Consider the following 13,094-nt stretch of genomic DNA (forward strand, 5'->3'; position numbering starts at 1 on the left):
TGACTGACAAAAAAAGATATGTGAATGACTAAATATGACAAAAACTAACAAGGACATTTGGCACAAGACTAAGACTAAGACTAAATTAAAAATAGGTGACGAAATTAACACTACTCACCAAGGCTGCATTTATTTGAAGAAAAATACAGTAAAAACAACACAATTTTGGAATATTATTACAATTTAAAATGTTAACTGTTTTCTATTTGAATATATTTTAAAATGTAATTTATTTCTGTGATCAAAGCTGAATTTTCAACATCATTCCTCCAGTCTTCAGTGTCACATGATCCTTCATGATCCATCATTTGCTGCTAAAGAAACATTTCTGATTATTATCAATGTTGAAATAGTTGTGCTGCTTCACATTTTTTTGAAAACTGTGATACATTTAATTTTTAAATGAAGTAAAAAAGTTCAAAAGAATGGCACTTATTTTTAAATAGTGATATTCTGTAATATAATACCTCTTTTTTGTATTAAAAAAAACTTACTGACCCCAAACTTTCAACAGCAGTGTATAAACACACACACATGCACTGACTATTGTGCATTAACCCCAATTGTGTCATTACTACAAAACAGAAGCTATATGTCCTCTTCTAAAATATGTGACTTTTAGGGACCATTGCAATTAATCCGACTAGATCGATACATAGATCATCTTTGTTTTTTCACGATTCTGGCTTTTCTGGCCTGTAGAGACACATATAGCCCTGCTGTGCATGTTATATTTACGACTCGCATGGGGCAAATAGCAGTTTTTTGTCAGTTTGCCACTAATTAACCTACGGCACCGAGTCGGTCTGGCCCCAGATCACCCCTCAAACAAATACATGTTGGCCCTGAAATAAAAGTTTGCTTGTTGGAGTCATATGCTTGCATGGTGTCTGATTTATAAAGCTCTAGTAGCATGTGTGCCCCTTCTTGGCGAAGTCGACTTCCTGAAGCTCTGAACACACGGACCACACAGGCGACTGGCAAACCTCCAGCGCTGCTTGGCTGCCGTCAGCTTTCTCCGTTTCTCTCCCCCTCTCCGTCTACTTCTGATCCTCAGACTGAGCCGGCGTTCGACCCCGTCCTGTCCTTAAAAAGCTTTCTTCCCCACTTTGCTAATTTCGTGGGAGCTGCCATGTGAAATAATCCATTGTTTGACTCTTCAGAGGAGTCGGCCCTCCGCGGCACGGCAATTAAAGAAATGAAATCTAGACGGATGTATGTTTCCCTTTCTTCTTCCATGCATTTTATTCCCCGTGTCGCTGCGGTGTGATTGATGCGCTCTGATGGCTCTGGCTGATAATTGATGTTGAAAGCGTGCTGGTGTTTAACGAGCACAGGGTGTTATTCCGGGTCACGGCACCATCATATGGCAATTTAACATACGGGCGGAGGTTTCACCAGCAACACGGCCACACACTGTTCACACACACATATTATTTTCCATCATTAGGCATTTTTGCATGAAAAGTTTCCTTTTGAGAAATACAAACAAACCTTTAACTGTAAGTACTAAAATATTTTTATAAGAAATTAATACTTTTATTTGACAAGGATCCATTAAATTGATCAAAAGTGACAGTAGAGACATTTATAATGTTGCAAAAGATTTAAATTTCAAATAAATGCTGTTATTTATCAAACAATCCTAAAAAAATAAAATGCATCATAAAAATATCAAGCAGCACAGCTGTTTTCAACATTGATAGTAGTAAGAATGTTTCTTAAGCAGCAAATCGGCATATTAGAAGGATTTCTGAAGGATACTCAAGACTGGAGTAATGATGCTGAAAATTCAGCTTTGCATTACTGGAATAAATTACAGTTTACAGTATATTCAAAAAGAAATCCGTTTTTTAAAATTGATAAAATATTTCAAAATTTTACTGTATTTTTGGTCAAATAAATGCAGCTTCGTTGAGCAGAAAAGTCTACAACATTGTAAGAAGTCACATAACAACACCCTGGCAACCCTCCATAACATTCCAGCACTGTGCCAGCAACTTTTTAAAAGACTACTTTCTTTTCCCCCCACCCAAAGCAAAGTTTTGTTCTTCAGCCTTAAACTAATAATCCAAATGTTTTGCTGTAACAGGATCTCTTTAGTTTATTGCAGACTTGTCCATTTGAGTATTTGAGCACTAGCACTGAGAGATGTTTTTGGCACTGATGTAAACGTAATAGCACTTCTCCGTGTCTCATAGGATGAGCATTAGGGATTTTCCTTTCGTACGTGCTGAATCATTCGCATGCCTTTTTTTTCCATTCTGGAAATTTAGTCTTGGACTTCAAATCTAAAAGTCATTTGCTTCTGTCCTCTCCAGCAGGGCTCAGAACGTGTTCATAAGACACACATGACAGTGTTAAACATGATATCCAAGTCTCTCTGGATAAAATAACCTGCTAAATGCCATAACTGTATGTAAATTATTGGGTTACTAAACATTTTTATACATGTTTCCTGTACAAAGTTTCAAACAAAACTTAGAAATCTCAGTATGAACTCTTAAAAAATTATCTCTCTTAAAAAAAGACCCATACTCTCCAGCAGTGCATTAAACATGTTCAAAAGACATGACAGTGATAAACATGATATGCACCTGTGTTTTTTTATTATTATTATTATTATTTTAAGAAATGTCAGAATTGCATGATTTTAACTCTGAATTTTTACTTTTTACGTTTTTATTTCTTAAATCTTGTAATTCTAACCTTTTCTCATCATTTCAAAAAAAAATATATATATATATATCTAAATCTGATATAAACTGCGAATTGCAAGAGAAAAAAAAGTTTAGTTTTTTTAAAATACCATGTTGTAAACAAACCTCCACATTTATATCTTTCATAAAATTTTATTTGGTGAAAATATTGACAGATTCTGTTTCACTTCACTTGTAACGTGGCAGATCATTTATGAGCCACACACACACACACACACACACACACACACACACACACACACACACACACACACACACACACACACAGGGGCCTTATTCATCTTAAACTAAATTAAACCAGTTCCCTTTTTCAGCAGCTGCAGTAATGATTGTGTATCTTTAATAGCGTATAGTGAGAGGGTATACTTTCAGGGAATTACTCAGGCTCTCAACGCAAAGTGCTCGACATTGGTCTGTGAATGAGGAGCTGTGTTTGCTCAAGTGAACTCCAGAGCACAATCAGGTTTTGCGAGATTGGAGGTAGCTCTGGCTCGAACCGACTGGAGAGCAGCCAGGATTTTGCAGGAGTTTCTCTTTTCTTCTGTGTGATATTTACTTTACAGCTATTCAGAGCAACCGACCGGGGCGAGACAGACAAGCCCGGAAAAAAGACTCACAAAGTCCCTCTTTAACACATATTCTTCTTGTATTGACACAACAGTGCGGTTCCATTTGAATCGGGTTCTTTAGTGGAGATGTTGAGCTACGTATGGACTGGGAAAGGTGGTTGACGTGATGGGAAAAGGGGTGGATGTGGAGGCATGGCGTGACTCGTACTCTTTATTGCAGGATAGAGGACTGAGTCTGTCCTCTTTTATGGGAAATGAATGAATAAACATTGGCAGGTCGTGTTTTTGTCATGACTCACAGACATAGTTTGAAGCATGATAGGTATAATAGGGAAATAAAGCAGTTGTGTGGTTTGACTGCAAATTCTTTTGGATTCATGCCACGGTGTAAAACAATGGCGTGTACGGGCAGGTAGAAAGTCAATTTACTTCCCCTCCTTTTGTGTGCCAGTCGCTATTGTGAGAGATCTCTGATCGCTGATGCATCTTACCCACATACTGATCTGCTCATTTGTTTTGTTTGCTTAATAATGAGGTTTAATTAAAGGGACAGTTTGCCCAAATATGGAGCTTTGGTTTCTGTGGTTGTACCACAATATTTTTTATAATAGCTTCATAAAAGTATTTTATCCAACAATGTGTGTTATATTTCATGTCATACAATAGCTTTTTGGGTGGAACAGACTGTAATTTTAAATCTTGCCTTCAGCTGTAGATCTCAAATCTCACTTATACTTCAGTGAATAACGACTGTTCTAATGAACTGTGGTCTGTTTCCCTCACAAAAACTGTCAGGTTTCAACCAGCGTGTGTAGATGATGCCTGAATGTTCATTAATTGCTGAACGGTCCCCTTTAAAAGTGTAGTTCAGCCCCCCCCCCCAATAAAAAAAACGATGTCATCATATATTCACTGTGATGTCATTTTAGGATATTTTGGGGAATCTACAAACTGATATTTTTCATACAGTGACCAACATAACAAAAACACCATTAAAGTACTATGAACATTTAGTCTATATGACTTATGAAGCCATACAAGTGCTTTGTGTTCAAATTTAAGTTGTTTTTTGAGCTCTGAAAGTTAATTGGCTCATTTGCATCTCTTCATCACACAAAGCTGTCACATGACTTCAAAATACTTGAAATATAGAGCATAAATTAAAAAAAAAAAGTCTTTTTTGGAGCTTGGCATCGTTCATCCCATTCACTTTCAATGAATTGAAAAGAGCAGCTTGAACATTCTGCGTAACATCTGCTTTTGAGTTTCTCGGAAGAAAAAACAGGTTTGAAACAACACAAGAGGCAAATGATGCCAAAATGTTATTTATTTGGTGACTATCTCTTTAAAAAGAGTGACATTTGCCTAAAAATGACAGTTCTGTCATGATTTATTCACTCTCATGTTATTGTAAGAAATTATGCTCATATGACTTTTCTGCTGTATTTGCAAGCGTTCTGAGACCATACAATAGATTTGTGTTATTCTTTGATATTATTTGCCCGACAAAACAATCATATGACTCCAAAAGACACATTTAAAGTGTTTTTTTATGCTACTTTCCCATTCGCTTTCATTGCATAGAAAGAGCAGCTTGAACATTTAGCATAATGTCTCTTTTTGAGTTTCTCAGAGGAAAGATAAAACACAGGTTTGCAACAACACGAGGGTGTGCAAATGATGCCAGAATGTTCATTTTTGAGTGAACTATATCCCTTTAAAGCTGGTCAGAATCGAGCAGTAGGTGTATTAACTGCAATTTCTGTCTAATGTTGTTCGGTAGGACACAGACAGAAACTGGAAGACCCCCCTAAACCGCCGCTGTTCTCTGAGCGCCTGAGCGAGTTAGAGCGTTTGCGCCAGACCACCATGAGAGTTGCCGTTCAAACCCAGAGTCCCCGGCCGTCTCTCAACGCCACGACGAACTCCTTCAACCCGCAGGGGCAAACTCAGATCTCAGGTAAACCGGCCATCAACGCAACTATTTCAGCCTCTCTGGCCATCAGCCATGAGCTTTACTGCAGAATCGCTGTGGTTTATGTACTGTACAAACATCAGTGTTTGGAGAACAGGTAGGTTTATTTAAGAGGAGATAAACCCGCGGAGTCGGAGATAAAGGGGAGTGGGTGAGAATGATGCAAGAAATAGAAATGGTGAATTCGACAGCATCAATCAGATTTAAACAGGAGATACTGATAGACGTGCCAAATCTGGCAGTCTGTGCTTTTACGGGAATGAGGCTTTATCTTTGTCTGGGATTGGATGCTTCCATCACCTTAAAGGGATAGTACACCCAAAAATGAAAACTCGTTGTTTTCTCACCCTCCTTTCCATCCAAACCTGAGTTTCTCTCTTCCATGGAGGACAAAAGATGAATCTCTGTGCTTCTCTTCATCTTCAAACCAAGTCTGCGAAGGACATAAAAGCACCATAAAAGAAGTCCATTTAGAAGACTTCAGAAATCCTCTGAAAGTGAGGAACAGACTCAGATATCGTCATAGCTCTCAGATCTCATTCAAAATGGTTCTGGCGAACACTGATGAAGATTCCCCTTTTTTGTTCCACAAAAAAAAAAAAAACAGCTCATGGGTTTGGAACGACATGAGAGTGAGTAAATAATGACAGATTTTCATTTCTGGGTGAAATACTGTTTTAATTCCATTACATCTGTCCAAATATTTTCATTAGTTCCTGCTTGACTTTTGGCAATTTGGAGCGTGGGCAATTATATATATATGTATATATATTTTTTGTGTCTCTTTTGAGCTCAGCTTTAAAGTTTGCATAATGCTTGCCATTCTCTTGGAGCGTCTCTCTCGAGTCCCTCTTCTGTTAGAGCGGACGCTGTGTTTACTAGAATACTGTAGAAAGCAAACAGGAAACCGTTCTTGGCTCTGAATGTGATTAATCTATTTACATACCACAATCTTTTATACTATAGTCTGCTCGCTCTTGGTCTCCATATTAACATAAAAAGAAAGGTCACCCAAAGAGTCTTTAAATCAGGCTCTCACCAGGCAGGACTCTTCTGAGGGTGAATCTCCAAAACATGTCCAGGTTATCATGTTAGCATTTTAATGTTTTTTTTTTTTTTTTTTTGAGTGAAATATAACCATGTGCTTGACAGCTTTCACACGATGTGTGGTGGTGGTGTGTGATACTGTTGTAAACATCACTGAGCTATAAAAGCACTGCTGTGGTCCTGAGAGAAGAGGCTCCAATCACACCCAAACACATCTTTGAGGATTCTGTCATGCTGATGTTGACTGGAGTCGTCTCATTTGTCATGCTCACAGATCCGCGGCAGACGCAGTCCTCTCCGCCCTGGTCCTACGAGCAGCCCTACACTCCTTACCTGAGCCAAATGACATCTCCCTCCATCCACTCCACCACCCCGCTGTCCTCCACCCGCGCCACGGGCCTCCCCTCCATCAGCGACGTGCCAAGACGCCTCTCAGGTAAACTAACACCTTACAGAAAAGACAAATCACAAATAAGATTTCTATAATCTCGATATAATCTCTATAATAATGTTTCTTTAGACAGCAGTGAGACTAAGACAATGTTTCAAACTGTGCTCAGATTTGCCAAAAAAGTCTCAAAATAAACTTAAGAGACTCTGAACAAGGTCTCCCAAGATCATATCCACATTCATTTTATGCACTTCTGGTCAGAAGTTTGGAATAAATGTGATTTTTTTTTTTAAATGTTTTTAAAGAGTAAAGATGTTTTTAAAATGTTTCTTCTCACCAAGGCTGCATTTATTTAATTAAAAAGAAAACAGTAATATTGTGAAATATTTTTGACATTTAAAACTGTAATCTATTGTAATATATACTAAAATGTCATTTATTCCTGAATCTTCAGCATCATTCCTCCAGTCTTCAGTGCCCCCTTCAGAAATCATTCTAATTTGATGATTTACTGCTCAGTTATTAATAATGGTTCTTATTATTGTCAATGCTGGAAACACCTTTTTATTTTTGTTTAGGGTTATTTGATACTAGAAAATTCTAAATAAAACCATTTACTTTAAATATAAATCTTTTGTAACATTGTAAATGTTTATGTCACTTCTGATCATTTTTTTTCAGGCTGTTTTAGTAACCATCTTTCATATAGAGACTCATTTTTTTCATCCAGTCAATTTTAGATGAGAAGAAAATCAAGCTCTTTTTGTGCATTGAATATCCTGTTTCACTCAGACAGGTATCAGATTACAGAGGTAAAGTGAGGTTGTTGTTTTTTTATTTTTTGACTCCACATGAATCACAACTGCGTTATAAAAGGGCAACCTCTGAGCAATTATATATATCTCTTTCTCTGACAGCTACTCATTTCAGAAATTCTCGACACTTAGCCTGTATTTACTTTCTTATATGATTGTGTTAGCAGTGAAAATTTGTCCAAACACTTCGCTTCTTTCTCCGCTGAAGTCGAATCAAAGCATTTTTGCCAGTGTTAACTTTCTGCTTTGTAAGCGTTTGATACGTCGCCCGTGGGCAAATGTCTTCCAAGCAACAGCACCTTTAAAAATAGAGAGCATTTGAAAGAATACCTCCCCAAACCCTGTCCTCTCCAATAGAGTCTTTGAACTCAACTCTCTTTTGAAACGGATTAGAGTTTCTGCCTCACAAACCTTGGGTACACAGGTAGTTGATGCATAACATGTTCATGGGATTTTATGATTTATGAATTTATTTGAATGCAGAGAAAGTGTGTTGTAACTTCTGTAACTGATCACTATTTCTTTATCTCTTTTATGTTATTTTATTAATACAATCTTTTTTTTAAATGATCACGCAGTGTAACAACTACATTCTATTTATTAATATATATATAGATATATAAAGAAATGGAAATGATCATGCAGTGTAACAACTACATGTGTAACAACTACATATATATATAATGTACATTTTGTATGCACGTTAATTTATTATGTATTTTATGTATAGTTTTATAAAAAAAAATCATCCACCCTAAATCATTTTAAGTCAACCTGTAGTGTGACAAATTAATTTTTAGAACAAACAAATATTCCACATAGCATTTAAATTCACATGAGTTTACAATGGTTGCATGACCAATAATTACGAAAGAATGTTGTTTGAAATAGTTTTAGATGGGGTTTTAAAAATAGTTTTGGATGGGCTTTCCAAAAGCAATTCTCATCAGCTTCCTAAAAGCACTCGAGTCCAAACCTTCGGAAGAGTTTGCTGTGGCTTTATTAATGAAATAGGCCGCAGATTGTGGTCCGCCCGCCCTGTGGGATTTATTTTGAAACAAACACACAGTGTGGACATTTTCTTTAATGCACCTGTTTGACTCTCCGCCAGGTTGGTTTGTGAACTTTTTTTTCTTCTTTCTCTTGGCTCCCCACCCTAACTGTTTTCTTTGAGCCTGGAACGAATGTGAAAGTTGAAATGACTTCTTGGTGTGGCTGCTTTTTGAACCCTGGCCAGCTGCCTGGTTGGTTTTGATTGGTTTAGATATTACCCGGCTTTCATCTTGGAGATGTCAGCCTTTGTTCTTTCCTCAAAGAGACACATGTACCTCTTGGTCCTAACGCCCCCTGTTCTTCCTCGGAGCACCGCTGAATGGCTCGGTCTCGAGGAGACACGTCCCGAATGCTTCGCACCCTCAGCAGCTGTTTGTGTGGCTATTGTTCTCCACCATGGGCTTGTGTTACATCTTTCAGCCAGAGAGCTGGTGACTGATAAGGATGCAGATGAAGGCATGCATAATATTACACAGAGAGCTCTGAATTATCAGATTGGGATCACAGGACACTGGAGGACTGTAAAGAACTTTGATTTTCCCGTTAGTGAAGTCTGTTTCAGGAGGCTGGTTTAAAAGCATGTTTGATGGACTCTACAGTGGTACAATTCCTTGGTACTTTGATACAGTATATGCAATTACACAGAATGCATGTACAGATCAAATGAATACCTTGATAAAAAAAGTGGCTTTTGATAAAGACAAAATGAGTAAATGTTAATTCTTCGGAGAATACCATGGTACATATCCACAAAACATGGTACTTTTGATATATACACCGGCCATGGTACTGAATGATTATGACTTGCATAAAGGTATGCCTACTTTAGCAGTACCATGTTTTAAATTAAGTCTTTTCTGCTCATCAAGGCTTCCTTTATTTGATCATAAATTTAGCAAGATACAGTAAAATGTGACATATTATTACAATTTAAAATAACTGTTTTCTACGTGAACATCTATTAAAATGTGATTTATTTCTGTGATCAAAGCTGATATTTCATCATCATTTCAGTGTCTTCAGTGTCACTTGATCCTTCAGAAATCATATGGTGATTTGCTGCTCAAGAAACATTTCTGATTATCATCAATGTTGAAAACAGTTGAGCTGCTTCACTTTTTTGTGGAACTGTGTTGTGTTGATGAACAAAGTTTCTTAAAAAAAAATAATAATAATACAAACTACAAACATTTAAAATAGTTGTATGCATACAGCAAAACATAGAAAAACACTGATTTGTAAGCGGCTTCCGTAACTCTTAATGTGCTCTTTTTAATTAGCATGCAGTCTTGTAACCCTAAAGCAACCTGAGGTCAAAGGTCGCAAGATCACACTGATGATAGGTCACAGCTTGAGCCATCATGATCCTCTTGGTTTCTAGCCTTGAGCTTCAGCTACTAGACCACACCATCCCTGTAACACAAAGTGATTGATGTTGTATTAAGTTCAGCCAAAAAGGCTCTGGCAAGAGCTGATAGCATGATGGGTTCATTCTCGTGAATGTCTGCAGCGAGGAGCGATGTTTAATTGTGATTGAAGGTTGTGTATGTGAATTTCTGTCATTGTTTTGGAAATGTGGGTCTCCTCTCTTCTTCAAGGGTCTGCCTGAAGTGTCTTCTTTGTTTGGTTTGAAATGTCAAGAGTTGATAATGTGGAGAGACAGTCTGCTCATAATTGGCCACACACTTTCGGTAAAGTGTGCCGAACTCTCACTCATAAAGCAGCACTCAAGGACGACACGCGACCGCTCCGAAACCAGCAGACAAGCTGACGCGACTTATCATCATAAAACAGGACTTTACCTCAGCAACAGGGAGAGACGAGAGACGAGATGAGGTTAGCTCGGAGAATTAGTTTAAAGTGAAGGAAGGAAAAAATGGACATGAAAATGGGGAAACAGAAAAGAAGGAAAAAAGGAACAGGAAAAAAACCAGAAGGAAAGGGATTTTGTTAGTTTTTTTAGTAAAAGGAAGGAAAAGGGGAAATTGATGTGGGGAAAAGTCAGGAAAGGGGAAGTGGAAAGAATAGGACAGTAACTGGTTTGAATTAAAAGAAAAAAAGATAAATAGAAATGGGAAAGGGAAAAAAGGAGGGGAAAATATTCTGGTTTGCTCCAAGTAATGAAAAGGTGAAATGGGAAACAACAAAAGATTTTGGTTCATTTGAGGTTAATTAATTAATTAATTAATAATAGAGGACATGGGAAAGCACAAGTGAAATGGAAAGGAAAAGACTTTAGTTTGTTTAAATTAAAGGGAAGAAAGGGTTCAAATAACCTGGGAATGGTCAGGAAAGGGGAAATAAAAAGGAAAAAGAGGGAAAAGGTCTGGAAATAGAATCTAGACAGGAAAGGGAATTTTAGTTTGTTTGAAATAAAAGAAAAAAAGGGATAAATGGAAATTGAATGTGGAAACCATTTTGGTTAGTTTGGAGGAAAGAAAATGGGAAATGGAAAAAAGTACACAAAGGAACAGGGGAAATGGAAAGGAGAACAGATTTGGTTTGAAGTAAATGAAAAGGAAATATGGAAAATGGACACAAAAGGGGAAACAGAAAGGAAAAGACTTGATTGAGTCAAGGAAAGAAAAGGAGAAATATTAAGGTAAAGAACAGAGAAATGTTCCCAAATGTAGATTTTGGTTAGGGAAAAATGGGAAACCTCAAGAAAGGCGATGAGGAAAGGAACATTGTTTGGGTTTGTATGAAAGGGGAAATGGAATATAAAAGGTAATAAAATTGGAAATTATTTTTCTTCCTCTGAAGTAAAGGAAAGAGAAGGGGAAACTGAAATAGGAAAGGTCAGGAAAGGGGAAATAGAAAGGAAAATAAAATAAAAGAGTTTGTGTTTGATTGTTTGAAAGGAAAAGAAAAGAAAGGGGAAATGGAATGGAAAGGAAAAGAGGAGAGGAGTTTGCTATTGTTTGATTATAACCTTTAATTTAGCAGGCGGCTCCATTCGAAAAGCAGATCATGAAGAATACAGAGTGCAAAAATAGACAGATGTGGAGATGATAAGACGTTCCTCTGGGATTCTCTCTCCTGGGGTTCTGGGAGTCACAGCCCATTAGTGGTTTATAATTTAAAAACATCTTGTGGTTCTAAGAGAGAAGATCGGCCCTTCTCTTTGGCTAATCGCAGTCATGCCACCACATCTGAGACTGCTCATAATGCATCCTGTGGAAACTGTTTTTTCCTCTAAGTGTTTCCATGTGCGCTCCGACATTTCTCTTTGATATTCATATAAATGTGAGGATGCGTGTTTGCGCATGTGAGCGTGAACGTACTTGATGCATTCACATACAAACCTCTTCAGCAAACGCTGCTGAAGAAACAAACAGCCAGGAGCCAAACTCGAAATCTTTCAGCATCACATCAGCGCCGTTTGACACTTCGTTTGCATATTCAATCTTTCACGGCCCGGTGACATTGTTGCAGCATTAGTCTTCATCTTGACCTTGAATCCTCCAAAGTATTGTGTAATTCAGGTTGCAAATAAACATTTAATTCATGTTTATGTTTGCTAGGGCAATTAAACGCTCACATGCAAGATGAGCCAGTTTCTCTTGTCGGTTGGTTAAAATTTATAGCATTTTCCCTGATTAAAAATCACAAGAGAATCTGTTCATTTGGAGTCACAACAGGAACTTCTGGATCAATGTGCAACATATGAACTTTTTTCTTGCACTTGATGCTTTCATGGCTTGGGATATTTCAAACACTGACTCTGATAATAACAAAGACAAAATAGATTTCACTTTGGGAGATGACAGATAAAGTTGCATGCACTCCATCCTTCTCTTCAGTTTATAAAGAGGGGTTTTGTGTTAGTTTGAGCTGTATGCAAATTAAGTTTGACAGCGCCCTCTTCTGTCTGATTTAACAATGTCCCTTTATCCATCTCAGTCTTATTTTGTGTGTGGATGAAGCTACTTTGAATCTCAAGCTACTCATAATTAAAAAGTAGTTACAATCCATGGTCATTATTTTCATAATCAAAGCATGCATCTAATACAAAAACAATGATGACCTCAAATAGGGTGTCAAAGGCGAACTAATAAATAAACTAAGTTGAAAAAGAGTTAAAGTGTCCCAACAACATTTTAGTACAACTAAATATTTAATAAGAAAACATATGAAAATATAAAATTACCCACAGAGACTGAAATACATTTATTTTCATGAACTGCTAATATAAATGCAAATGTCATTTAAATGTTAAATGCACTGGGGCCTAAAAGTCTGACAATACATTAATAAATATATTATGTAATTTTATAGGATTCAAAAATAAATACAATTAGACAATTTAGAATTTAAAATAGAAATATGTTAGATCTGTTCTTTTTCTACATGGCAGATGAAATGGACAATTGTTTATGAATACAATGGAAACGTTGATGGAAAATGTATCTTGACAAATCTATAAATATCCGATTATGTCATTGATTTGAAAAATCTGAGAATTTATCTGATATAAAAGCAATGAGTAAAATTAACATTATGTACTTTAATAATCATAGTTGC

At 36.9% G+C, this 13,094-nt stretch overlaps 1 protein-coding gene across 2 annotated transcripts in view; it reads left to right on the forward strand.

Moving 5' to 3' along the window:
- The window catches only part of LOC132111280 (runt-related transcription factor 2-like), a 32,393-nt gene that overhangs the window by 17,237 nt on the left and 2,062 nt on the right, over positions 1-13,094 (forward strand). The window contains exons 4-5 of one of the 2 annotated variants that reach the window (XM_059518436.1): positions 5,073-5,249; positions 6,586-6,747. In XM_059518436.1, coding sequence (XP_059374419.1) covers positions 5,073-5,249; positions 6,586-6,747 — 339 coding nt within the window. The remainder of the gene's footprint in view (positions 1-5,072; positions 5,250-6,585; positions 6,748-13,094) is intronic. The other variant, XM_059518438.1, reaches the window with a different exon arrangement.

The sequence above is a fragment of the Carassius carassius genome, chromosome 31 (genome assembly GCF_963082965.1).
Source record: "Carassius carassius chromosome 31, fCarCar2.1, whole genome shotgun sequence".
In the NCBI taxonomy this organism is placed as follows: domain Eukaryota; kingdom Metazoa; phylum Chordata; class Actinopteri; order Cypriniformes; family Cyprinidae; genus Carassius; species Carassius carassius.